This window comes from Elephas maximus, chromosome 24 (genome assembly GCF_024166365.1).
Source record: "Elephas maximus indicus isolate mEleMax1 chromosome 24, mEleMax1 primary haplotype, whole genome shotgun sequence".
In the NCBI taxonomy this organism is placed as follows: domain Eukaryota; kingdom Metazoa; phylum Chordata; class Mammalia; order Proboscidea; family Elephantidae; genus Elephas; species Elephas maximus.
This window is the reverse complement of record NC_064842.1, coordinates 41,277,108-41,304,748: the sequence shown is the minus strand read 5'-3', so window position 1 is coordinate 41,304,748 and position 27,641 is coordinate 41,277,108. Positions and strand designations below refer to the sequence as shown.

Here is a 27,641-nt window from a genome sequence, read left to right as displayed (position 1 = left end):
AGGAAATTTTTAAGACGTTGCAGTAGGCAAAAATTTCTTAGATACGACACAAAAACCCCCCACAAATCTTGCTGGTGGGAATGTACAATTGTACAGCTACTCTGGAAAACAGTTTTGCAGTTTCTTATAAACCTAAAAATGCATTTACCATACAACCTAGCAACTGCACTCTTGGGCTTTCACCCAAAAAAGCGAACATTTACGTTCCTACAAAAACCTACACACAATTGTTCACAGCATCTTTGTTTGTAATAACCAAAAACAAGAAACGATCAAATGTCCTTCAATGGGTGAATGGTTAAACAAACTCTGTTACAGTAATACAATGGAATACTATTCAACAATAAAAAGGAACAAAAAGGGGCATTTGTTTAGGGGAAAAAGGCAATCTCAAAGGGTTACATACTGTATACATTTAGATAATATTCTAGAAATGATAAAACTATAGAGACAGAGAACATATTAATGGTTGCCAAGGGACAGTGATGGGGTGATGGGTATGACTATAAGTGGGCAACACGACAGAGTTCCTTTCTTGTAATGGAAAAGTTACGTATCGGATTGTGGTGGTGGTTCCACGAATCTATATGTTGCATTAAACTGCACAAACTACACACACACACACAAGTGCATGTAAAAACTGGTGACAACTGAATGAGTAGTCTAGTTAATAATATTGTGCCAATCAATTTCAATTTCCTGATTTTTCGATCATACCACAGTTATATAAGATACCACTAATGGGAAAGGCTAGAGGAAGGGTTTGCAAGACTCTATGTTCTATTTTTTTTAATAGTATACTATGAGTACATAATTTCAAAATAAAAAGTTAAAAAAAAATTAGCTTTAATAAGGAGAAACTTAAGAGCCTGAATATATTGTAACAAAGTTGCCTCTATTAGTCAACACCACATTTACATATCCCTTGACAAAAAACAAGTAGAATTCTTTAAAAAATCATACTTTGTAAGTCAGCTTCAGAATTAAGGATAGTACTATGAAGGTTTATTACTTGAGGGAGACATGGAGGGGGTGAGAAGTCTAATCCACAGGTTTATTTTTTACCTAGACTTATCTGCAGGGTTGCTATGAATCAGAATCGACTTGATGGCAAAGGGTTTGGTTTTGATTCTGCTTACCTATGTTTACCTCAAGTCTTTGGTAAATTTAAGGAGCACTTCCAGAGCAAACCTGGCAACCTGATAGGCACATGGAATCCTAGAATGCCTGGACAGTGCAGTATGACCATTACTTTTCAGCATTGTCTAGTTTTAAGTGCATTTGAACTAAAGACAGAAATATCACAGGGTTTATTCTCTTCTTTTTCCCAATACTCTCCTACATGGCATGAATTTAATGTGAAAATGCTGACAATATTGATTCTAGGGAATCACTTTACTGGCTTTTATCTGATTAGATGGCTTTAGAACAATGATGACTTTGTGACATCCTATTGATTTTGCCTCCAAAATGCTCCTTCTGTCTTGTTTCTACCTTTCTACTCCCACTGTTATTACCCCTCCTTAAAGGTTTCATTATCTCTGCTAACCGGTCCCCCAAACTTGCAATCATCTTTCTGCAAACTAAGTCATCTGAAATTCTACTGCTGAATTAATCTATCCAAAACACAATTCTGATTAGGTAATTTCTCAGCTCAAAAAATGTTTAAATGTTCTCCCATAGCTTACAGGATAAAATCCAAACTCCTTTGTCTGACATTTAAGGACTGCCGTGAGATATGGAATATTGGGCTGAAAATAATTTCCACTCAGAATTTTGAAGGCATTGCCATTTCTTTCCCTCACTCCTTTGTAGGTAACCAGTTTTTTCTTATAAGTGTCTATTTATTCATTTATGGCAAGTATGTAACTGCCCGTGGGTCCTGTCCACACATTTTCTCCCTAGGGTAGCTTTATGAGGGAAAGCACATCATGGTCTGGTTTTGCTGGTGAGCCCAAGAACTGAATGAATCTTAAGGAGGGCCACTGCTGGCCTGTCCCATCCACGTCTATCCATGTGGTGGTGTGCACAGTCAGGGCTGGAGACTAGACAAATACCAGCTCCCGGACTACTGTGTTGCCAGTACTGTCTTCTCCATGCTCTGTGTAACCTATTTTTTTCTTTCTAGAAGCTTTTAAGAAAATTTTTTTAAAGTTAAAGTGATATTTCACAATGATATGCTGGAAATTTGGTGGCCTTTCTAATCTGGAAATTCACGTTTTCTTCTTAAAACAACACTAGTCATATTGGACTAGGGCCCACCCTATTCCAGTATGACCTTATGTTAACTAATTACATACTCAAAGACCCTATTTCCAAATAAGTTCACAGTCACAGATACAATGGATTTGGACATGAAATATCTTTTGGGGGGATAAAATTTAACGCATAACAAGATATACTGCACATACCATAAAACCTGCCCATTTAAAGTATACAATTCAATGTTTAGCTTATTCACAGAGTTGTACAGTCATCACCACAATCTAAGTTTAAAACATTTTCATTACCTCCAAAAGGAACCCTGTATCCATTGGCAATCACTTCACATTCCTCACCTACCCCTACTCCACACCCCCAGCCTCTGGCAACCACTAAGATGGCACAGGACCAGGGAACATCTTGTTCTGTTATACATGAGGTCATCATGGGCCAGAGCCCACTTGATGGCAACTAACAACAACAATAGACTAACCTATTTTGGACAATTCATATAAAAGGAATCATACAATACGTGGTCTTTTGTGACTGGTATCTTTCACTTAACATGATGTTTTCAAGGTTCATCCATGTTGTTGCATGGACCAGCAGTCTCTTTTTATTGCCAAATAATATTCCATATTATATGGTTATACCACATTTTATTTATTTATTCATTTACTGGTGGACATTTGAGTTGTTTCTACTTTTGGACTAATACAAATAATGTTGCTATGAATATTTCCATTGAATTTTTATATAGACATGTTTTCATTTCTCTTGGATATACCTACAGTAGGATTACCAGCTGTCTTTTAAAATGGGATATATAAATGTCAGTGTCCATGGGGTAGTTCTACTCTGTCCTACAGGGTCGCTATGAGTTGGAATTGACTCGATGGCAATGGGTTTGGTTTTCTGGGGGGTGGGGGGTAGATCTCTTTATCTGGGGTGGTTCAGTTTCTCCAATTTGCTACGTGGTAAACGTAAGTCTGGCTGCTGGCCTTCTAGAGTTGGGTTGGAGATGGAACAGGCAGCTAGAGGAGGGCTTGTACTTCTGAACCTTTCCAGAGTCCTATAGGGGGTAAATCAGCCTCTTTCTTTGGCAGAAACTGCTAGCTGTTTTCCCAATATTCATTCCTTCCCCTCTTCCTTAATAGCCATAGATGTCATGGCTGGAGCTCCAGTAGCCATCTTGTGTCCATAAAGAGATTCTTGAAGATCCTAAGGATGGCAGAGCCGAAATTCCACAAAGAGCCCTAGTCCTTTATGACTGTGGAATTACCAAACCAGCTACCAAATGCTCACCTTCAGACTTCTTTTATGTGAGGAAAAAATAATTCTACTTTCTTTAAACCATTACAATTTTAGGAATCTGTTAATTAGCAGCTGATCTGAATCCTAAGTGATAGACTTCTGTTTGGAACTCCCCTTTGCAGATGATTGTATCTGATCCTCCTCTAACTTTGTCATCTATCATACAGATTTCTTCTAGTTTCATAAAAGATGGAGTTTATATTGCTTTTTCTTGTATGGAGTAATTTTAAGGGGAAAAAAAGGCAGAAAGGTTGCTGCCTACCAACTTAAAAACTGGAACTTGACCTTTTCCAATATTATATCATAAACTATTCAGTGTGTGTCTTCAAGCACCATAACCTTCCTAATCTCTGCTTTTGCTTGTTATGTCCATTCCAAGGAAAGGTCCTCTCCCTGGTCTGTTTCCAGGTTCAAATTATACCTGTTCTTTAAGGTTCAACTCACATGCCACCACCCTCTAAGGTCTTTCTTGATCCACCAAACAAGAAGTAACCTCGTCTTCTTGTAAACCCCTACACTTTGTATACCTTTCTTCTTCTGGAGTTGCCATTTCCCCCTGGACATTTATCTCTTACTAGACTCCTTGAGGATGGGGATTGAACCTTTGCTTCTCTGTATTTCCTTGAGGCATGGGGCATGGTAGCTTGTATATAACTGTCAGACGTTAAATATATTAAAAAAAAATCCATATATTAAAAAATTTGGTATTTAGAAAAATTAATTACTTGGTAAAATTAACTTCTTATGTCTATGCCCCACAAAGGAAATTCTGAATTTAAGGATCATTATAAACTGATCCAATAAGCAGCATCTGCTGCCATCAGGGCTTCATAGCAGAATTTATGACTTGTGGATTATTGGCGAGACAGACCTGGAGCCCTAAGGGTCTTTTTGATCAATCAAGACTGCATATTAAAATACTCTATGGTGTTTTACATAGAAAAACTTACTGTCCATATGCAGTAAGTCTTCTTCAGATGAAATTAGCTTATTTAAAAATGTTTTTTCTGCTATCTTAAAGAAGTAACACAGGCCACCTGAGAATAATTTTGTCTTTTTAAAATGTTATAAGTGCAGAAAAAGTTTGTGGTTATAAAATACTTTGAAGAATTTAAAATATCATAATCACTACTTCGTTATCCTCCCAATACCAGAGAGAATGTTTCCTCTTCTTGAAGGAGGGAGAGAGAAAGTGATTTGCACAGCATTGTATCTGTCCAAACGAAAATTAAAAACTCCTATGTAATTGGAAGATGTGATTTTAAAACACAGGTGACAGACTGGGAGAAACTTCAGCAACATGAATAATAGTGCTTTATTATTCCTAGTGATAAAAAAGTGCTATTCCAAATCACAAGAAAAAGACAAACAACTCAATAGAAAGATGAAAAAATGAGGAAAGGAAATGAACAGGAAGTCATGAAGAAGAAAACATGTGAAAAGATGTTCAGTGTTCAACTTACTAGGTATTCCAAATCAAACCCACTGCCGTCGAGTCAATTTTGACTCATAGATAGCGACCCTACAGGACAGAGTAGAATTGCCCCACTGGGTTTTCAAGGCTGTAAGTCTTTATGGAAGGCAGACTGCAGCATCTTCCTCCCGCAATGTGGCTGGTGGGTTCAAACTGTTGACCCTTCGGTTAACAGTGGAGCGCTTTAACCACTGCACCACCAGGGCTCCCTATACTAGGCACTAGGGATATGCAAATTAAAACAAAGGAACCCCCCCAGCTTCTTCTGGTAGAGACAGTACAGCATAAAGGTTAAGAATGTGGACTCTAGGGCCAGGCTTCCCGGGTTTGAACTTCAGATCTGCCATTTCCTAAACTGTGTGACCTTAGGCAGCTTACTACTGTCTTTTTGTGTCTCAGTCTTCTCATTTTCAAAATGGGGTTCATGATAATAACGACATTATATGGATGTTGTGATGATTAAATGAGTTAGTACATGTAAAGTGCTTAGAATATTGTCTGGCACATAGTAAATACCACATAATTGTTTACTACTATTAATCCATCATATTGATAAAAATGAGACAGCTTGTTTTGAGGATAAAAGTAATCTCTGTCTGCTGGTGGGAATGGACAATTTGATAATGTACATACTCTAAATACAGCAGTTCCATTTCAGAAAGCTGACCTAGTCACATAGGTATAAAAATGTGCAAGTTCAAAAATATTCATTACAACCCTATTTTATGCCAAAAAAGGAGAAACAACTTAGATATCTATCAATATAGAATAGTAAAATACATTGTTACATAAAACTATAGCATATTAAGAATGCAGCTGTTAAAAATAACGATGTAGCTATGACATATAAAACTGCGAAACAACTAAAAAACAGGAATGTGGTTACATGTGTATTATGTATGCATACAGGTGTGTAGGTATGTATGTGTGTGTATATATGTGGGCATATATAGATGTATTTATATGCAGGTGTATGTATATGGAAGTGTATGCACGCATATATATTCATATATACAATAAAGCACATGGGGGCAAAAACACAGGTACTTCTTAGGCTTAACCAAACACTTTGGGGGACTGGTTTATGGGGTCTGAAGGCTTAGGACTATAGTCTCGTGGGACAACTCAGTCAAGTGGCATAATATAATAAAGTTTATGTTCTACATCCTAGTTTGGTGAGTAGTGCCTAAGGTCTTAAAAGCTCGCGAGTGGCCATCAAGATACAACTATTGGTCGCTACATGTCCAGGGTAAAAGAGAAAGAAGGAAACCAAAGACTCAGAGAAGAAACTATCTATAGGACTAATAGTCTGCATGAACCACGACCTTATCTACCCCGAGACCAGAAGAACTAGTTGGTGCCCAATGACCACTAATGTTCTGATCAGGAACACAATATGTACTGTTCTGATCAGGAACACAATAGATGGATACTGAGAGAATGGAAGGAAAATGTGGAATAGAACTCAAATTCTTAAAAAGTTCAGACTTACTGGACCAGTAGAGACTGGAAGACTCCCTGAGACTATCATCCTGAGATATTCTTTAAACCTTAAACCAAAATTATTCCATTAAGTCATCTTTTAGCTAAATAACAGACTGGCTCATAAAATAAACAATATCATCCATGAGTACTATACCAAATGGTGAACATTTACTCAAAATCAAAGAGAAGGCAATGGGGCAAGGAAATCAGATTACTCAAAACAAAACAACCAGAACGGAAATAATGAGACAGCTGACACACTGTGACAAATATAACTAATATCACTGAATAAACTGTGTAGAAATTGTTAAAGGGGTACCTAATTTACTGTATAAACTTTCACCGAAAACACAATAAAATATTTTAATATTAAAAAAAATAAATAATCATGTAGATCTACATGTACTGACGTACGTCATCCAAAATATTTATGCAAAGAAGCAAGTCACGAATAGTATGTATAATCCCACTTATGTAAAAATAAGCAAAAATACATATATGCGCATTGTGTATGAAGTTTTAAAAAGGTTTGAAAGGAAACAAACTTAGCTAATGAGGTCCTTTATGTGGGAAGATGGAAAAGATAAAGGACTTTAGTTTTTTACTACTTACCTGAACTTTTTTTTAACAACAAGGATTATTCACATTTTCCTTGTGCAATAAACTGGCGAACCTGCTTACTAGGTTTCTGTAGATTTGATATAAGAAATGTTTTCCTACTAAGAACTGTCATATACCATTTGGGAAGAAATGGCCTGACTTCAGCAATTGATGTATATGACCCAAGAAAACTGGTGATCTTCAGAAAATGTTTGGTCACACCTGTAAGGGTACCAATTCAAAGACCTCAGGTGATTAATACCTTGTATCTTAGTCCTGTTCATCTGTGTGGATATAATGTTACAACCCATTCAAACTCTAGTGAGTACATCCTTATACAAGAAGAATATAAACAGTTTTTGAAAAATTCCTGTAGAGCAAAGCTCTATCATTCAAATGGATTTAAAAAATAAAAGGGTTGTCTAATATTTGAGGTTTACTAGTGTCTTTTTATTATGCTATGTTTCAGACAGAAAGATACTGCTGTTGATTGAAGTAAATAGGATGGAAGGCACATAAAATGACTGTAGTTCACTGGAAAGGTTAAACATGACCTAACTATATAATAGCAATATAAGAGACTCTAGTAGAATATGATCTCTTGGTAATTTAATTCAAGAACTCCCATGGGCTACCTAAAGCAAACTGGAATAGGAGAGAGCACTTTGTTTGAAATAAAGAAGGTGCTATTTAATGCAAAGTTAAAAAATAAAGTACACCTATAAAAAGTATCTCCTTGTCACCCAACTTTCTAAATGACACTGCAGAGTTTAAGAAATCAGTTATTGTTGGGGAGAGTGCTGACACATGGTGGGGAATGAAGCCAATGTCGTGGAACACTTCATGCACAAACTATGGAACGGGAAACTAATTTGCTCTATAAACTTCCACCTAATGCAAAATAAAAAATTAAAAAAATCACCTATTGAATTGGGAATGTTTGAATTAATGTACAACATCCTTGTTTTTCAAAACCAACATTTGAAAAAAATTATTGTTCTATTTTATTGAGACATATTTATCAAATGCTTTGAATTCCTGGAATGGAAAAAAAATTGTAGGCTAATAGGAAACTAAGCAAAAAAATATGAGAAGAAAAACCAGTCCTTTACGTTTACCTTAAAACAAAGAGGTGTAAAGGACACAATTAACAATCTCAGTTACACTATACTGTGAATAGACTTGCAAATTTCACAGAGCACCTCTAATGTGGTTCAGTGATGAGAAGGGCTGACAAAGCAGTAGTCCTTCACCAGCTCTGCATGTGTGAAGGCGTAAGTTTCTTCATCTACAAAACAAAGAGAGTAATTCTCTGCCTGGCAAATCTATAGTTTTTATTTCTGCTTGCTAGGCAAATAACTGAAAATCATGTCAGTTACTTAAAAACAAAAAACCCAAGTATAAATAAGAGTATCAAATATAAGTGGCAGGCTTGTATTCCAATCCCAGCTCTAGGACTTACTAGCTATGTGACCTTGGGCGAGTTTCTCAATCTCTCTAAACCTAAATTCCTCATCTGTAAAATAAGGCTAACAATAGTATCTAGGCTTGTTGTATTACGTTTAAAATGCCCGGCATATTTTAAAACCTTCCTTGATCTCATGGATCTAGTCCAGACCCAGGCTCCATTAGCCTTCCAACCTTAACAGGGCTTTTTCATAAAGCTACTGGAGATTCTAAAACAAAACAAAACAAAAGACTGGCACATAACAAGCACTCAATGAATATTAGAGATGGTGATGATGTGTTAACATACTAAAAGCATTATTTCTTACATTTGAACATTATGGAGACATGGAGTATTAAAGAAGTACCCTAGCATACACACAACATTTTAGGCTATTATCCTTGGCAAGCCATGTATTTGAGGTTTATTCAAACTGGTCATCTTAATTTTTGAAACTGAGGGTTCCTTTTCATTACATGTCTTCTAGATGTGACTTCAAGCCAAGACCCATTCCATATGCTATACACACTGAACAATGTAACAGTGAAGAATACAGACTCTAGGGTCAAATTGTCCAAGTTAAAATCTCATTTTTGCTATTTTCTAGCTGTATTATCTCAGGCAAGACTGTTTGACCTCTCTCTCTGTGCCTCAGTTCCTTCATCTATAAAATGGGGAAAATAATAGTACTTACAGGATTATTATAAAAATTAAACAAGATAATGTGTATAAAACATCTAGTACAGTGGTTAAAAAATGTTAGTTATCATCATCATCTTTATCACTCTACAGAAAAAAAGATACACCTCTTTATAGTCACTCTACAGAAAAAAAGATACACCTGACCATTAAAACTTGAGCCTATAGAAATAGTACAACTGATTCTGAAATTAGTTCTAATGTATCCACACAGTCTCCAATGTTGTAAGATTCCCAAGCTGGTTGGGTATTTAAGCCAATGTCTTGTACCTTGGCTCAAAAAAGTAACTATCATATTGCGTGTAATTATCATTGACGCAAAGTTAGAGAACACCAAAACATGTCTTGTCACTACCCACTCTCAAACTGTCTTTTGTTTTAAGCAGTTTTTACCTGTCATCTGTATTGCGAAGGGAAGGAAGTCGAAAGCTTGTGTTCCTGTCAAGCTTTGATTGGCTTTTGGTCCTCTTGATGGAGCCTTTCAGGCGCTTGCTGAAGAACCCCTAGAATGAAAAGGTAGAAGTGGTAGGAGAGAGAACCAAAAGGGCACCTTGCTGTCTTATTCTTCTGCAAAAGGTGTTTAGATTTTTCTAATGAAAACCAGAAACAGAATCGAGTTTTTCAATTTTGTAAATAATAGTTGTTTGATACCACCTGGTAACGTGATGGGAATTTTTTTTTCTTCAATGATGATTGAGATAATTAAATTTTTTGTTAGCACCTAATTTCTTAATTCTTAAACAGTATTTATACTAGCTATGATTCTTTTTTTATGATAGAGAAACATTTAACTCTACTAGTAGATTTTTAAAAACACAACAGTATAACAGAAAAATACACTCTTTTCCATGAAGATGGTGTCAGCAATTTCAGTAGAAATGGCATCCAGTGATTTCCTAATCTAAATTGATAGAAAACAAAGAGAGTAGCAGGTGCAATGATACTGTGGTGAGAAGGTGCTTGGTGCACTGGAGAACTAAAAGAAGACACTGATGATGAGAACAAAAGTTTTAGTCTAAGATCTGTACACGAAAAAGTTAACTAAGCAGAATAAGGCAATATGTTGATGGTCTCAAACGTGTTAAAATTCGATCTTTTTTTTTTTTTTTATCATCTTAGATGTGGTATTTGTAAAGTTAAGTTTCAAATGTAGCTAAACTATTTCAAAATACAGACAGAATCATTTACGAAATCATTGAAACATTCAGACGTCAGAAAAACGAAGTTCGAAATCACTGCTTTACAGTCTTGGCCCCTTCTTACCTTCTGACGCTTCCACCAAACTATCTAGAGTTCCTGAACATCTTCCTAGTCTCTACACTGGCAAATAACAGGTATTCAATAAAAGTTCGTTGATTAAAATAATAAATGCAAGAATGCATTATGATGGTCGGTGTCTTCAAGAAACTTACTATTCTATTGCTGGCAGACGAAAGGACACCATATAGAAGTATATATAAGTATCCTGAGAAGTATACATAAGTATCTTGGAAAAGGATGTAATTCAAAGAAAAGATATTTTGAAGTGGGGAAAATTACTCTTTCTAGTCATCCTGGATATTCATCCAAGAGATGACTGTCACCTTATAGAAGCTGTGTACAATTAGCGTAAGTTTTCATAAGAAAGAAAAAGAAACGGGAAGAATATCAGCATATCAAATCTTTTTTAACCGAAAAACCCACTGCCGTCGAGTCGATTCCGACTCATAGCGACCCTATAGGTCAGAGTAGAACTGCCCCATAGAGTTTCCAAGGAGCGCCTGGCGGATTCGAACTGCCAACCTTTTGGGTAGCAGCTGTAGCACTTAACCACTATGCCACCAGGGTTTCCTTATATTCCTTTAGCTACAACCAAAACTCACTGTTTTGGAATTAGGACAGTATCAATCAGTTTAAGTTAGGTTATGCTTATCTAATAACCCCACAATCTTAGTGGCATAAGCTATGCTACGTTTCCATAAGCACGGAAATGGGAGAATGGGTCTACCCTATCCTGTCCACACTCAGGGACTTAGCCTAAGGGAGGCTCCATCTTTGTGCCTGTACGCTGCAGCAGCAGGATAAAGGACGCATGGCAAATTTTGCACTGGCTCTTAAAGCTTTCGCCTGGAAGTGACTCATGTCACTTCCGGTTTCATTTCATTAGACAAAATAAGTCAAATGATCACACCTAATTTTACTGGGGAAGGCACTCCTACTATGTGTCCATAAAGAGAACTGGAACTATTTGGTGAACAGCACTATGGACTACCACGGTACTTTTCCAGGCTAAGGTTTTATAACCACATAAGCACTGATCCTTCCAATGCAGGAAAATGGAAACGAATTCATGTGAATCACAAGTACAGCTATTTAGCTGACTAAACAAAAATAGTTAGTTTTATCCTGTTGTTCTTGCAGCTCAAAGGATAAAGGTGAAAACTCCTAGAAAATATCACAGTCATAATTTACCCTAAATTTCCCTAAGCTTTTTATTCCAGTTTATTATAAGTATACAGAGATGGAGTGGAGGGAAGAAAACAAGGCTATTTTTAAAAGTACTATATTTGTCAGAGACCGGTATTTGCCTGGTGTCCTACACAATCTCAGTGTCACTAGGAAAAGTCATTGTAGCCCTCCAAGGCAAAGGTTTTATTTACTACTTTCCATGACTCAACCAAAATGCATCATATTTGCTCAAAAACGCAGTCTGCAAACCAGATCTAAGTTCACAGAATTCTATTAGGGTTCTTTAGGATTGATTCAAAACCAGTAGCCTAACTTGAGATCTGGCTCCAAAACCTGACCACACACACAAAAAAGAAACCAAACCAAACTCACTGAGTTGACCTTTTATACCATGGACTGCAAAAAGGATGAACAAATCTGTCCTGGAAGAAGTACAACCAGAATGCTCCTTAGAAGCAAGGATGGCAAGACTGTGTCTCACATACTTTGGACATGTTGTCAGGTGGGATCAGTCCCTGGAGAAGGACATCATGCTTAGTAAAGTAAGGGTCAGCGAAAAAGAGGAAGACCTTCAACGAGATGGATTGACACAGTGGCTGCAACAATGGGCTTAAGCATAACAATCCTGAGGATGGTGCAGGACCAGGAAGTGTTTCGTTCTGTTGTACACAGGGTCGCTATGAGTCGGAACCGACTCAATGGCACCTAACACCACCACCACCAATAAAGTTGCAGTTAAGACGTTAACTAAAAGTGTACCAGTAGATGTTCACTCACATAGTACATTAAACTTTACCTTTTTGTGGCACTTGTTATATCATACAGATAGTACCTGACTTACAATGAGGTTCTGTTCTGATGACTCCATTGTGAGTCCGTTCTGGCATAAGTCAAATACCTCATTTGTTTTTTAGTTTTCATTACTATTGCCTTTTATTATCAGTATCTTCATAAATCTAATTTTTACTTGTCTTTGAGGGTTGGAATGACAATGATGACATCAGCAAATAAGGCGCTGCAACACTGTATGTGAGACATACTACTGACAATAAGATGTACAAAAAAAGAAACAATGGATGGTCATAAGTGAGGTTGTTGTAACTCCACTACATTGTAAGTCGGGGATTACCTGTAACGCATATTTAGTCCATTTATTTAACAGATATTTATTTCATGTCTATCTGATGAAAACCACTGTACCAGTATTGTAAGGGAATCAAAGATAATACAAACACAGACTGTGCTCTCAAGGAGCTTGTAGTTTAATACAGGATTTAGAAACTGTATATAAATATACATGATATAATTGTGGAAACCCTGGTTGCGTAGTGGTTAAGTACTACGGCTGCTAACCAAAAGGGTGGCAGTTCAAATCCACTAGGTGCTCCTTGGAAACTCTATGGGGCAGTTCTACTCTGACCTATAGGATCGCTGTGAGTCAGAATCAACTCAATGGCAATGGGTAACAGGTATGACATAATTAGGAAGGTATCTGTTCTTAACGCCTGGCACATTAATCACAAAATAAATAAGAGTTAATTATCATACTTCTTTGAATGTAAGGCACAAGTGATTTTAAGTCACATCATTATTTTATATACACTAAGAAAAAATGGCTGCCAACTCAACCATAACACAATGCTTTATCACTTAAAAATATATTTTGTATTAAACAAGCATTGTAAAAGACTTACTGAGATAGGTTTTATCATATATCACATAGTAAATATATAAAAAGAATACTGCAGAGTAAATTAGTAAAAGTATTCCTGCCTTTTCATTCTTGTGAAGTACTTTTCGGCTCAGTGTAGTTGTTGCTCATGTGTTCCCACACAATATCATCCCGTGTTCTTTTAAGAATGTTGACGACGAACAGCATGTCTTAAATGAGTAATCTACAGAGATGTTAAAAAATGAAAAAATGTGCACCTTAGAATTGATGAAGTATGGTATTATTTTAAATACATATAAAATAATTTCAGGAGTTCAGGGAAAGAAGAGGTTACATCACCTGGAGAGATACAGGGAGGTTATATGAAAGAAGTAGAATATGAGCTAGGTCTCAAAGGGTAGACAGGATTTAGGCTTCGGGGTGCTGAGGAGCAAGGGCACTCAAGGTACAGCGCATAGCATGGGAAATGGCATGGCAGTAGGAGTACACAGAATATGTAGGGTGAGTATAAGTAGACTTAGTCTGAAAGGAACCCTGGTGGCACAGTGGTAAAGCACTTGGCTGCTAACCAAAAGGGTGGTAGTTTGAACCCACCAACCACTCCATGGGAGAAAAATGTGGCAGTCTGTTTCTGTAAAGGCTTACAGCCTTAGAAACCATAAGGGGTAGTCTTACTTTGTCCTTTATGGTCGCTATGAGTTGGAATCCACTCGATGGCAATGGGTTTGCTTTTAAATTTAGTCTGACTGGCTTATGATTAAAAAAAAAAAAAAAAAACAGCTGCTGTTGTTTCAACTCATGGCGACCCCAAATGTTGCACAGTAGAACTGCACTCCATAGGTTATTAAGGCTGTGACCTTTCAGAAGCAGATCTCCAGGTCTTTCTTCTGAGGTGCTCCTGGGTGGGTCTGAAAAGCCAACTTTTCGGTCAGTAGTTGAGAGCTTAACTGCTTGTGCCACCAAGGGACTCTGCTATGTGATTGTTGTATGCTGTCGAGTCTATTCTGACTCCTAGCGACCCTATTGGACAGAGTAGAACTGCCCTATGGGGTTTCCTAGGCTGTAATCTTTATGGGAGCAGATTGCCAAGTCTTTTCTCTCTGGAGCAGCTGGTGGGTTCAAATCAGCAACGTTTCGGTTAGCAGCCAAGCGCTTAACCATTGCACCACAGGGCTTCTGATATATGATTAGAAGTGGTGAAAAGTAAGACTGGAAAAGTAGTTTGTCTACTTGTAATGTATTGTTCCCGTTGGTCTTTAAACTTTTGGGGGAAGGTATATCTATCTTACCAACCACAGTATCCAAATCTTAGTAAGTACTCAATAAGAATCTGATAAATATATGTAAAAAATTATGGTTATTTTAGGAATACAGGTAAGGGAAAGCTTAAGACTACCCAGAGTTGTCAGTGATTTTGCAGAGGTAGCAGAATCTACTACAAAATTCTGTTTTCACCTTGATGTAACTGAAACCTGGTTTTCACCTGAGAATACTGTTTCCCTTTGAGGCTATTTGGTAGAGGCTCTCATTCTCCCCAACTCACTATCCCATGGAACCCAGAAAGAATGGTCTGCAATAAAAGCTTATTCTCTGAAGTTCACTCCATCTTGCTTTAGCATCCTCTATCCCTCTTTGCTACTCTTTTGTGTCAATCTCTTTGCCACTTTATTCATTAAGGACTTTAGCCCCTAGTCTACACTATTTCTACGTTTCTTAAGGAAATAACTAGGTAGTGACCCATCTAATAACTCAGCTTCACAATTCCTTGACTCCAATAGCCATTATCCTCCTCTCCAGCCACCCATTCCTGCAGCCACACTATAGATTTTATCATCATTCAGAGATGCTCCATCTCAGACATGTTAAACAGCAATACTCTTGCCTCTGACTTTTCTTGCTAACCATTTATCTCTCATACATCTTTTTTCAAGTACATTTACTCTTAAGCCTCACAGAAACCTCCAGTCCCTTGATCATGCCATTTTCTCCCTGTTCCTCTTTTCTTCTTGGTCTCTTTTCCTTCTCGATCTAACCTGGACTCCGTGGCAAATAATCTGAAACAATCACCAGTACCCTCCATTTTCTTAGTGATCAGCTACCCAAAATCAACACTGGATCAATGGTTAAACTCATCTTTCTGGTTCCATGACCTGACTGTTCAAGAAGACCACATAGCTATATAGAGCGATGCCACCAAAACTTCATTGTCTCCAAGCTTGGCTGTGCTTTCACTATCCCCCTGTCCTGGACGAACCATGTACGTAAGCCTACCAGCAACATCATCTCCTTCTGGGAAACCTCAGAGTCATGCCATGCCCACCTGCCCACTGTAATTCCTTATGTACAGGCCATTAGGCTTTGTACCAATCAGTCCTTCTGCCCTGGCTACAGGTAAGTGGACCAGGGGTGGATAACTGACCTAAAGGAATGGAAAAGCAACAAGAGCGGTCCTGTTAAGAGTTTTGTCTATAGGATATGGCATCATCTCGTAATTACTTACCACCCTACTCTGATCCCTGGCCATTCCCTGCTTCATACTTTATACTCTAGCAATTACAAAAGCCTATAATTCTCTGTGTTCATCATACACCACTGCTACTCCCTGTTCATGCTCCCTCTTCTTCCCGGCCAAACCACCCTTTCAGACTCATCTCAGGCACGACCTCTTCTAAGATGTCTTTTATGACTTGCCTTGACCCTGTACTAAGGTCTCCGTGTGGTGCAAATAGTTTGTGCCTAAAGGTTGGCAGTTCAAGCCCACCCAGTGATGTCATGGAAGAAAGTCCTGATGATCTGCTTCTGTAAAGAGTAAACCTAAAGAAAACCCTATGGAGCAGTTCTGCTCTGTAACACATGGAGTCTCCATGAGTCAGAATTGACTTAAAGGCCACAAGTTTGATTTTTTTCCTTTTGACCCTGTTCTTGATTAGGTACCCTTTCTCTGTGCTTTCAAGTATCTGCAAATAGATCTAGCCTTATATTTAGCATACTGCAAGCCCACTTATGTGTCATTAGTCTTTCCTACGAAACTCTGAACTCCTTAGAGCAGAGACTAAACAATTTTTGTGTCCCCAAGGAGGGCAGAGATCTGGCATTTAGTAGGTGCTCAATAAATATTTGTAGAACTAAAATAAAACAGGCAGTCATGTAAATAAAAGTCATTGTGGTATCTGTAGAAGTGCCACCATGGAAAGAACAAGAAATTCTGAATCAGAAAATGTGGCTTTAAGTGATAGCTCCAATTCCTCCTGGTGGAATGACCTTGGACAACTCACAACCTCCAAGTTTCAGATTTCTCATCTATAAGGTGAGGATGAAAAAAAAAAATCTACTGCTAGGTCACTTCAAAGATTAAGTAAGATAACTGAATATAAAAGTCTTTTTAAAATGATGGAATATGGATACCCATACATATTGAGTATGATTATAGAGTGAGACACTACTTAAGAGACTAGGCGGAATCAACATTTTTCCTCCTACAAACTACCACGCCAAAGGGAGGGAAGAAAACTAAAAATAAGTTCCACAATAGAGATTTTTGGCTATTTTGTTCATTGATGTATACTGGTGCCTAAGGCGATACTTTTCCCCCTTTTTCCCCCACTGCCGTCGAGTCAATTCTGACTCATGGCGACCCTATAGAACAGAGCAGAACTTCCCCATAGAGTTTCCAAGGAGCGCCTGGCAGATTCGAACTGCTGACCTCTTGGTTAGCAGCCGTAGCACTTAACTACCACGCCACCAGGGTTTCCGAAGTGATACTTACTACACTGTAAATGCTCAATAAACATTTGTTGACTGAATGAATTTACTGAATGCTTCTGGGGTACCAAGCACTGGCCAAGTACTTTCCCATATGTAATACCATTTAATCTATGCAGCAACTCCATGAAGTAGGTATTAAGTAACTTGCTTTAGTTCACACAGTTAATAGATATAGTGTTAGGATTTAAACCCAGTATATTGCCAGTACCTAAAAATTTTATTCATTCATATATTTTTTGAGCACCTACTCTCACCAGATACTTGAGGTACTTGGTACATATCAGTGAACAAAACAGGTAAAATTCTCTGTCCTCATGAAGTTAACATACCAGTGCAAAGAGAAAGACAACAAAGAACATAATAAATGAAAGGTAAGTGCTATATAAAAAGTTGAGCTGTGTAAATGGGCTGGGAATACACATTTATGGAAAAGGATTACATTTGAGTAAAGACTTGAAGGTGAGTTAGCCTGCAGATACCTGGGGGAAAAAGCATTCCACGAAAAGGGAACAGGCTAGGAAAAGGCTTTAAGGAAGAAGTATGCATAGTATTTTCAAGGAATACCCACGAAGTCAGTGTGACTAGAGTGGAAAAAGCCATGGGGAAGGTAGTAGGTGCTGAGAAAGCAGGGTGATGGTGGTCATGGCAGTGGTGGTAATGGTGACAGCTGTGATTCTGCAGGCCACTGTATGAACCTCACCTTTTGTTCTGATTGAGAGGAAGCCAGGTAAGGAAACCAGCAATGACAGACAATTTAAAGCAGTCATAAATAAATTAGCATTTGCTTTTCTGAGAGAAATACTTTCAGCCATGAAAATAGCAATGTGTACTCATTTAATAAAAAACATTCAAGAAAGAATGTGTAGTATATGAACAGTTCATTTTCTTCATCAACAGTAGATCACATATCAATAGCCAAGACACACAGAAGGTTTATCACTTTCCCCAGGTCACATAGCAGCTGAGCGGCAGGGTAGAACTTTGAGCCCAGGCAGCTTGACTCTGGAACTCTTGCTTTTAACAACTACAGTATACTACTACTTCTCCACTTCTAATTCCTCCTTCTCTACTTATTTTTCTCATATGTACTGTATTGAATTTCTACACACATCTTATTATAAAATTATATACCATAAAGAGGCAAAAACGCAATATGACACTTCAAAAACATGAGAGAAACAAAATTAGCATGACACTTGATTTATAAGAATTTGCCCCTACAGTTCCTATCTATATAATTAAATTGAAATTCTATTGAAATTATTTTTATATGTAACTGATTCTGTGGTCACTGAGTATAAGAGAAAAAATCATGACTATAAAACTTAAAAATAGATGCCAAGAGAAAAATGTTTTTCTCTTTTGCACAGTTATGATATCTTATAGAAATGTAAAGATAAATGATGCACCTATAAGTGTACTACTAAAATCCAATAGCATGAATGAAAGCAAATGAAAGAAACACTAAAAAAAAAAAACCCCAAAACCCACAACCTTGATTTCATCCTACCAGCTGACACCAACCTAATCTAAAAGAACACTAACGCAACGCTCAAAACAGATCCTATTCTATCCAAATCTCCTTTGAAATGCTGTTGCTACCATCTACAAATTTTAAAAACTGTAAAACCTTATCATATAAAATAACTAGATTGTTCTATCAATAAATATAACTAAAATGACTTACTTTAATTAGTTGGCCTCACTATTTTCTGTCAAAATGAGGCTCAAAATTAGCAACTTCCAGTGAAAGAAAAAGTCATATGTTACCTTTCGCTCTTGAGCGTGGTAAACGTTAAGCTAATGATAACAAAACCTATTCACCATCTGCAAATTGGAGTAACCCCTGAAGACTGAACTTGGCTATCTGGGCATGACTGGTAACTGAAATAAAACTGCTGCTATGCAACCACCCTCAGAAGCCTCAGCGGTGGTAATCAGACACACTGACTTGCCGGCATCCCAGCATTGCCGCTGTTCCCTTAAGACAAGGAGAAGAAGAAACCTTTAGTGGAGACAGAGAAAAATGTCATCACCTTTCACATACAAACAGAGTGAAATGCAACAGAACTCTGCTTCAGTTCTGTTTGAGACTTTTTCACATCAGTGATCACACATGGGACTAGGGATGATATTACAGCAATTCTGTGTGATTACAGTTACAAAAGTACATTTACATGACTCACACTAAGAAAATGCCACCCTATCAACTAGAAAGGATCCAAGTGAGAAGTGTTTTCATTCTTTCTTTACAAATCTCAGTTTAATTAGTAAATTAAACTCTTCATATTTTAATAATTTTAGCTGTTCATTTCATCATGGATTGTAAATACCTGAGAAAACGGGCTATGTCATATATGTTATTCCGTTTCTCGCTCTCCTAACATAACTCGGGAACTTACAGACGATCAATAAATGTTGACTAAAGCAACTGTAGAGAATTAACAGGGAAAAAAGAAAGGGTAACTAAAACTGTTAAACTCCACTTTCCATTCACCATATTTTACGGACTTAATCTTCTAGTTACTACAAGTCCAGACAGTTGCACAGTGCTGTAGAGTTAACAGTTTCAATTTCTCTCCTAGTGGCTTTTTTGTTCATTTAAGCATCAATGACAAGTTCTATCATAAATTAAAATTGTTTCTGGACGCACCCAAATAAATCCAGGATAATTTCCATACTATTTCAATGTCCTTTTTTTTTTTTTTTTTAACCTTAATCACCCCTGCAAAAGTCCCTTTTGCCACGTAAGGTAACATGCTCACAGGTTTGAGGATCAGGGCATGGACATCTTTGTGGGTCAATTATTCGTCCTACCACATCCACTGAGGTCCTTTTTCTGTTTCAGGATCCTATTCAGAATCCCACATTGCATTTTGTTATGTCTCAGTCTCCTCCAATCTGTGACAGTTCCTCAGGCTTTCCTTGTTTTTCATGACCATGACACTTTCGAAGGGTAGTGTTCAGTTATTTTGCAGAATGTCTCTGGATTGGGGATTGGCTGATGTGTTTTCATCATCAGACTGAGGTTATACATATTTGGCAAGAATACCACGCACCTCTCAATGCATCACAGTGTGGGGTTCACGAAGTCAGTATGTCACTTGGTGAAGGTGGTGTCTGATGGGTTCCTCAACTCTTTTTCCTTTTGTAATTAGTGAATATCTTGGAGAGATATTTTGAGAATATGCAAATATCCTGTCTCCAAACTCTTGGCCACTGATTTTAGCATCTATCACTGGATTTCTCCAGTAATAATTACTGCCGTGATGTCTGCCTAATAGGGATTTGGTATTTCACTTATTCCACATTTATGAACTGGAATTCCTCTGTACAGAAGAGCTACATTCTTCTCCCCCATTTATTTATATATTCCATTACGTATGTGGACACGACGACAGTGGGTTTTGTATTTATATCAGTATAAACTAATGGATATTTATAGTTTACTCTATGGACTATAATCCTATTCCGTCATTATTGTATTGCTCCAAGTACTCTAGTTTGGGCGACTGGGAGCTTCTTCAGGCTGGCTTCTTTGTCATGAGCAGGCAATTAGGTTGTTTCCTATATTTTGCAATTAAAAACAATGCTGCAATGAATAACCTTGTGCTTGTGTATTTTCACACTGGTAGAGCTGTATGTTCAGGGTAGATTCCTAGAAGTAGGATTTCTGGGGAAAGTAAATGCATATATATAGTTTTGATACCAAAAAACAAAACAAAACAATGCCTATTGCTGTCCAATCGATCTGACTCATAGCAACCCTATAGGACACAGTGGAACTGCCCCATAGGGTTTCCAAGGAGCGGCTGGTGGATTCAAACTGCCCACATTTTGGTTAGCTGCCAAACACTTAACCACTGCGCCACCACAGCTCTGTAGATTTGATAGTTACTGCCAAAATCCCCTCCAGAAGGGTTGTCCAGTTTGCATTCCCATTAGCAATGCGTAAGAGTGTCTGTTACTCCAAAGCCTCACAAACTGAGTTTGTTGTCATGCTTTATATTTTTTGCCAGCCTGAGAGGTGAAATGGTATCTCACTGTTGTTTTAATTTACATTTCTCTGATTATAAGTGAGTGTGAACACTGTGTTCATATATTTGAGACAATTTTTAATCTTTTTTTGTGGATTGTCTGTTCATGTCCTTTTTTCATTTTTCTATTAGGTTTTGGTGCCTTTTTCCTTAATTTTTAATACAGGTGGTCCCCAATCTAAAACAGGGTTCTGTTCTGATGACTCCGCTGTAAGTTGATTCTGACGTAAGTCGAATACTTCTTTTTTTTTCCTTTCAGTTTTCATTATATATTACCATAGCTTGCTATATGGTAATTTTTTTTAAATGTACTTGTTAAAAATTGTACTTTAAAGTTTACAGAACTAGTTTCTCATTAAACAGTAAGTACACATATTGTTTTATGATATTGGTTAACAACCCCACAACATGTCTCGACCTTGGGTTCCCTATCACCACCTTTCCTGTCCCCTCCTGCCTTCTAGTTCTTGTCCCTGGGCTGTTGTGCCCCTTTGGTCTCGTTTTGTTTTATGGGCTTGTCTAATCTCTGGCTGAAGGGTGAACCTCGGGAGTGACTTCATTATTGAGCTAAAAGGGTGTTTGGGAGTCACTGTCAGGCCAGTAAGTCTGGTCTTTTGTGTGTGTGTGTGTGTGAGTTACAGAGTTTTGTTCTACATTTTCCTCCAACTCTGTCCGGAACCCTCTATTATGATCCCTGTTAGAGCAGTCAGTGGTGGTAACCAGGCATCATCTAGTTGTACTGGACTCAGTCTGGTAGGGGCTGTGGTAGTTGTGGTCCATTAGTCCTTTGGACTAATCTTTCCCTTGTATTTTTAGGTTTCTTCATTCTCTATATGGCAGTGTTTTCAACAATAAATCATAACACCGAACATCTGTGAGTGAGCATCTGAGAATGACATCAAATTATGCACTGCAACACTGTCTGTTGTACATATTACTAACGATGAGATGTTTAAAAAAAAAAAAAAAAAAAGGAGTCAAAAGTGCAGATCGTCATAACTCAAATACGTCGTAAACCAGGACTACCTGTAGTTCTTCATGTATTAGGGGCATCGGCCCTTTTTCTGTGACTTATGTTGTGAATATTTTCTCCTAGTCATCTTTTAACTTTGTTAGTGTTTTCTGCCATGCAATTTAAAAAAAGTACATTTTTTATGTAGTCAAATTTACGAATATTTTCTTTTTAAATTGCATTGGGCTTTTCAGTAGTCATTAGTTTTTTTCCTACATGAATGTTAAAGAGGAATTCATTCATGTTTTTTTCTAATAGTTGGTTTAATTAAAAAAAATTTTTTAATTCTTACATTTAGATCTCTAATACATTTGGAACTTATTTTTGTCTAAGGTGCGAGATATACATCTAATTTTATCTTTTTTGAAATGGCTACCCAGTTTTCTCTACACCATTTATTTCAAATGCCAGCTCCTCAGGAAACCACTCTTGATTTCTCCAATAGGACTTAGTTTCTCTCAGTTCTTAATATCAAGACCTTTTATTTATACTACTGTTTTCCTGTCTGGACCACTAGTTAGTTCTCTTCTGATTTTATATCCTCTACAAAATCTGAACTCCTGAAGGTGAACATTATTGAGCTCATCTTTGTATTTCTGCAATGCTTAGTATACAGTGGCTATTTAATAAGCGTTTTTTCAATGTTAATAATGACTAACTTGAATTATTACGAAAAGTCCAATTCATTCAAGAGAGCAGCAAAACATCTACTACATCTGAGGGGAAAAAAAAAAAACAAACCTCAGAATAATTGAAACAAAATCAAATTTGGTCTTTAGATAGGAAAACTTTAGTTATTTGAAATATTCACTTAATGTAGGCCATATCAGTTTCTGGTAATGAGGTGTCTGTTGATTTTGTTATAACTGACAGAGGCTGTGCTGATCTTATTCAAGTTCACCATGAATATGGATATTAAGGAGTACGCCTTTAAGGGATAAAATAATGAGAAATGATGGGTCAAAACTAAGAAAGGGAACATTCCCCCAAAGTGAGGTCTATTACTCTTCTGGACAATCTCCCAGAGGTTATCACAGAGCCTGAAAAAAGTATCAGATAATATAATGCAAAGGACATGTTTCACTGTCAGGGGAGCTGGACTAGATGAATTTAATTGAAGTTTTCCATCTCTCATTTCTAGGACTCTAAGAATAACAGCATCACAAAATGGAGGTGGGCTTTGGAATCTATGAGTTATTTAAAAAAATAAAATTCTTACTGCCTCTGGTGAGAAACAAATGCATCTAAAAAACCATATTTTGGAAATGGTGGTGAGCAAAAGGTACAATGGAAAGCAATATAATTATTCTTTACTAGTATCTATCAGGAAAGGCTTGTCAAAGAATAAAGGGAGAAAGGAAAGGAGAAATATATTATGGAAATGCATTTATTTATATATATATATATACACACACACACACACACACATATATATATATATATATATATATATATATAGCTAGAGGTTATTTCCTAATAGTAATGGTTCTAATATAGAAAAAAAAATCCATTATGAATTCAGGTCCAAAAATATTAAAAAATTGTTCCTTAGTATATAGTATCTTTTTACCGGCAAATCTCTAAGGACCTTACAGAATATGTGTAATACTTCATTTATTTATTTATTTATTTTAAAAAAAGGAAATCATAGACTTTAACTTTGGTTTTTACCACCCTGTAACAGGCATTCAACTTCAAAAGCCTTCAGCAGGTGACGGATGCTTTTTCAAGGAAAAGGTCTGTTTGAAGACATCCACATGAGGGGAAGGAGGGAAGAGTGGTAGAGAGAGAGAATCCACTGTGCCAGCCAAATGAAATGTGCAAAAGTTGGCCTGCCCATGGGCATAGGATTATAGAGATACACTGAAAGACTTTAAGCAAGGGAGGGTCAGGTAATGATTAGGTTTATGTTTTAGAGATCACTCTAGCAGCAGTGTGAAGGCCAAAGTGGGTGAGGGAGACTAGAGGCCAGGAGATAAGTTAGAGGTCTATTGTACTAACCAGAACTGGCTACAGAATTTGCAGGGCCTAGTATAAAATGAAAATGCAGGGGTCCTTGTTCAAAGAGTAGGAAAAAAGTGCCATTAAAGGTACTAAAAAAAACACCTTTCTCCTGTCTTCAATACACTCTCTCCATCTGCTATGGTGTTTGTTATTTGCTGTTTAACGTCACACTCCTTGGGCATGGGAAATACTCGCAGGGCAAGTGCAATCTTCATAGATGCCCCCTCCATCCCATGACTTGGCATGTGGGTAGCTCACTGGATACCAAGTTCCCCTCTGGCCAGCCACTGATCAGGGGGCAAGGAGGTCCAGCCAGGCTTCTTTCCTTCCTACAGTCTGCCACTAGGTACCTGGATTAGGGGTGGGCAAGAGAATTGTCCCCCACTGAGTTGTGGCCTTTGGCCACCTGTGGAGCTGCCAGGCAGCGGCAAGTACCGCCCCATCAAGCCCTGCCCTTAAGACACCACAGGGTGTGTGGCCTAAACCTGATCTTCCCCATGTTTCTGACTATGCCTCTGCCAGGGTCAGTGAAACACAGCTGCGGCTGGGTGGGGTGGAGAAGGGGTGGTTAGGAAGCTTCGCCAAAACAATATCCTTCTCTATTTCCTGATTTGTTGATCATTAATCTCACTGCTATCCAAAAGTCATAAAATAATCCTTCTAAAATGAAGATCTCAACACCATTCCATTAAACAAGCCTACATATAAAACACCTTACAAGAATGAAGAGGCAGAGATGACTACATACAAAATGCAAGAGGTCAATTTACTTAATCGATGTGCACTTATGGCAGGAAGATTATAACGTATACTAAGATATGAATAACTTAAGATATGAGAAGTTATTAATAGTTTGCAAAAATTAAAAAAAGCTCACATATTTAAGACTTATAATTTTGTTTTTTTCTTTTTATACCAAATGTTATGCTTCACATTTCTACATCCTTGAATAAAAGGTATGGTGCTATTTTCCTTACAGAAGGCAAAATTATGGTGGTTTGCACAAAAAATGCAAATATGCAAAGTATCAGTAATGAACAACAAAAAAAACTTACAGGAAGCAGCAGCCAATACATAGTGTAATGTATTTTTGGTGCCTTTATTCCACCCCACTATACATTTTATCTAACCCAAATGTCCAAAATACTATCATTTCCATTTGTAATCAATACAAAAAATATTAATATATTACTTTTTCCTAAGTCTTCTAAATCTGATATTTTATTCTTTTTTTAGCAGCTATAAAATTAACTCTTTTAAAGTATACATTTCAGTGTTTTTTCAGAATGTTTACAAAGTTGTGCAACCAACTATCACTACTGTCTAATTCCAGGACACTTCCGTCATGTCAAAAAGAAATTCTGTACCCATTAGCAATTATTCCCCAATCCCCTTGTCCCCAGACAACCATCAATCTATTTTCTGTCTTTATGGTTTTGCCTATTCTGGCATTTCATATAAATGGATCATACAATATGTGGCTTTTTGTGTCTGTTTTCTTTCACTTAGCATAATGTTTTCAAGGTTCATCCATGTTTTAGCATGTATATCAGTACTTTCTTTTTATGGCCAAATAATATTCTACAAATAGATCACATTTTATCAGTTTGTCAGTTGATGGACATGTGGGTTATTTCCACTTTTTGACTATTCTGAGTAATGCTTTTAGAAACATCTGTGCATAAGATTTTATGTGAACATATGCTTTCAACTTTTTTGTGTACATACCTAGAAGTGGAATTACCTCATCATACGTTAAGTCTATGTTTTACTTTTTGAAGAACTGCCAAACTGTTTTCCACAGCGGCTGCTCCATTTTACATTTCCACTTGCAATGTATGCGCGCTCCAATTTCTCCACATCCTCACCAACACTTATTATTGTTCCTCTTTTTGCTTATATTCAACATAGTGTGCACGCAGTGGTATCTCGTTGTGGTTTTGATTTAGATTTCCCCAATGGCTAATGATGCTGAATATCTTCTCATGTGTATATTGGACATTTGTCTATATTATTTACAGAATATCTATTCAAATCCTTTTTGAGCTTTTAAAAAAAAGTTACCTAACAGTGTGTCAAAAATTTTTGTAGAGTGATATTGTAATCAAAGAATCTTCTTGGAATGAAGTTTCTTTAAGATAAAATTAGTAGATGTTAAGGTAAAACAAAGTATTTAACAACCTAGTGGAATGGTACTGGTATTGGTTATAGAATTTAAAAGGCCCGGGGCTTGGAAACCCGGGGGTGTAGTGATTAAGAGCTATAGCTGCTAACCAAAAGGCTGGCAGTTGGAATGCACCAGGCGTTCCTTGGAAACCCTATGGGGCAGTTCTTTCTACTCTGGGACTATAGGGTCACTATAAGTAGTAATCAACTTGAAGGCAACAGGTTTTTTTTGGGGGGGGGGGGCAGGGACAGGAAGTCACCTCAGGAGTATTATTGTTTACCAGCAATGCTGATACCTTGCTAAGTATAGGCAGAGCCGAGACGGGCAAAAATACCATTTGTACAGCTAATCCTAGCAAAATTGAGAAGTCGGAAAGGTTTCCTTTCTATGTCTCTAGCTTCCTAACTTCGATGAAAGAGGAAAACATCTCATTATATATTAATTATACTTAGTGATTAATTATATGCTCCCTTTAGAGGCACTGGAAACCCTAGTGGTGCTGTGATTAAGTGCTATGGCTACTAACCAAAAGGTCAGCAGTTCAAATCTACCAGGTGTTACTTGGAAACTCTATGGGGGCTGTTCTACCCTGTCCTATAGGGTCACTATGAGTCGGAATTGACTCAACGGCAATAGGTTTGGCTTTTTAAGGGGCATTAAACCCTGGTGGCATAGTGGTTAAGAGCTACGGCTACTGGCCAAAAGGTCAACAGTTCGAATTCACCAGCCACTCCTTGGAAACTCTATGGGGCAGTTCTACTCCGTACTATAGAGTCGCTATGAGTCAGAATCGACTTGACGGCAACGGGTTTGGTTTAAGTGGGCATTAGCTATCAAAACATGTACCTTTAATTACGGAATGAAAGGTGTTGAGCTCCCCTCTCCATTGTAAGGCTGTGGTTTGATGGAAGAGGGCTTATAGCGCTCTCTATAAGACTGAACTATTTAAGTGAGTAGAATAGAATGGAAATCGGCACTGGTTAGTGTTGCTGCAAACTTATTTCTAGGAATTACCATAGATGGAAGAGGGTTTCCATTGTTCTTTGATTCTCCTAAGTTTAGAGTCTTGGCAATATTCCCTGCCAAGGCTGCTCCCTTTTCCTTCAGGTACTTGCCTATCTCCTCCTTTCCCCTTAAGAGGTCTTATCTAAACTTAATCCTTTTTCCTCTGCAACAAGACTTGGGGCTCCAATTTTTACATTTTCTAGAATATTCACCATTAAAAGATTTTAAAATTATACCCTGTCTGATTACATACATAAGGTATGGTTAATATTTGGTATCTTCAGACCATAATTTTTCTTTTCTGACATCT

The 27,641-nt window shown here is 37.4% G+C and overlaps 1 protein-coding gene across 12 annotated transcripts in view; it reads right to left on the bottom strand.

The window, feature by feature from the left end:
* Nucleotides 1-27,641, bottom strand: part of RASAL2 (RAS protein activator like 2) — a 432,719-nt gene that overhangs the window by 61,324 nt on the left and 343,754 nt on the right. For all 12 annotated transcript variants that reach the window (XM_049868388.1, XM_049868389.1, XM_049868390.1 and 9 more), the window contains one exon: nt 9,615-9,724. In XM_049868388.1, the coding sequence (XP_049724345.1) occupies nt 9,615-9,724 (110 nt within the window). The remainder of the gene's footprint in view (nt 1-9,614; nt 9,725-27,641) is intronic.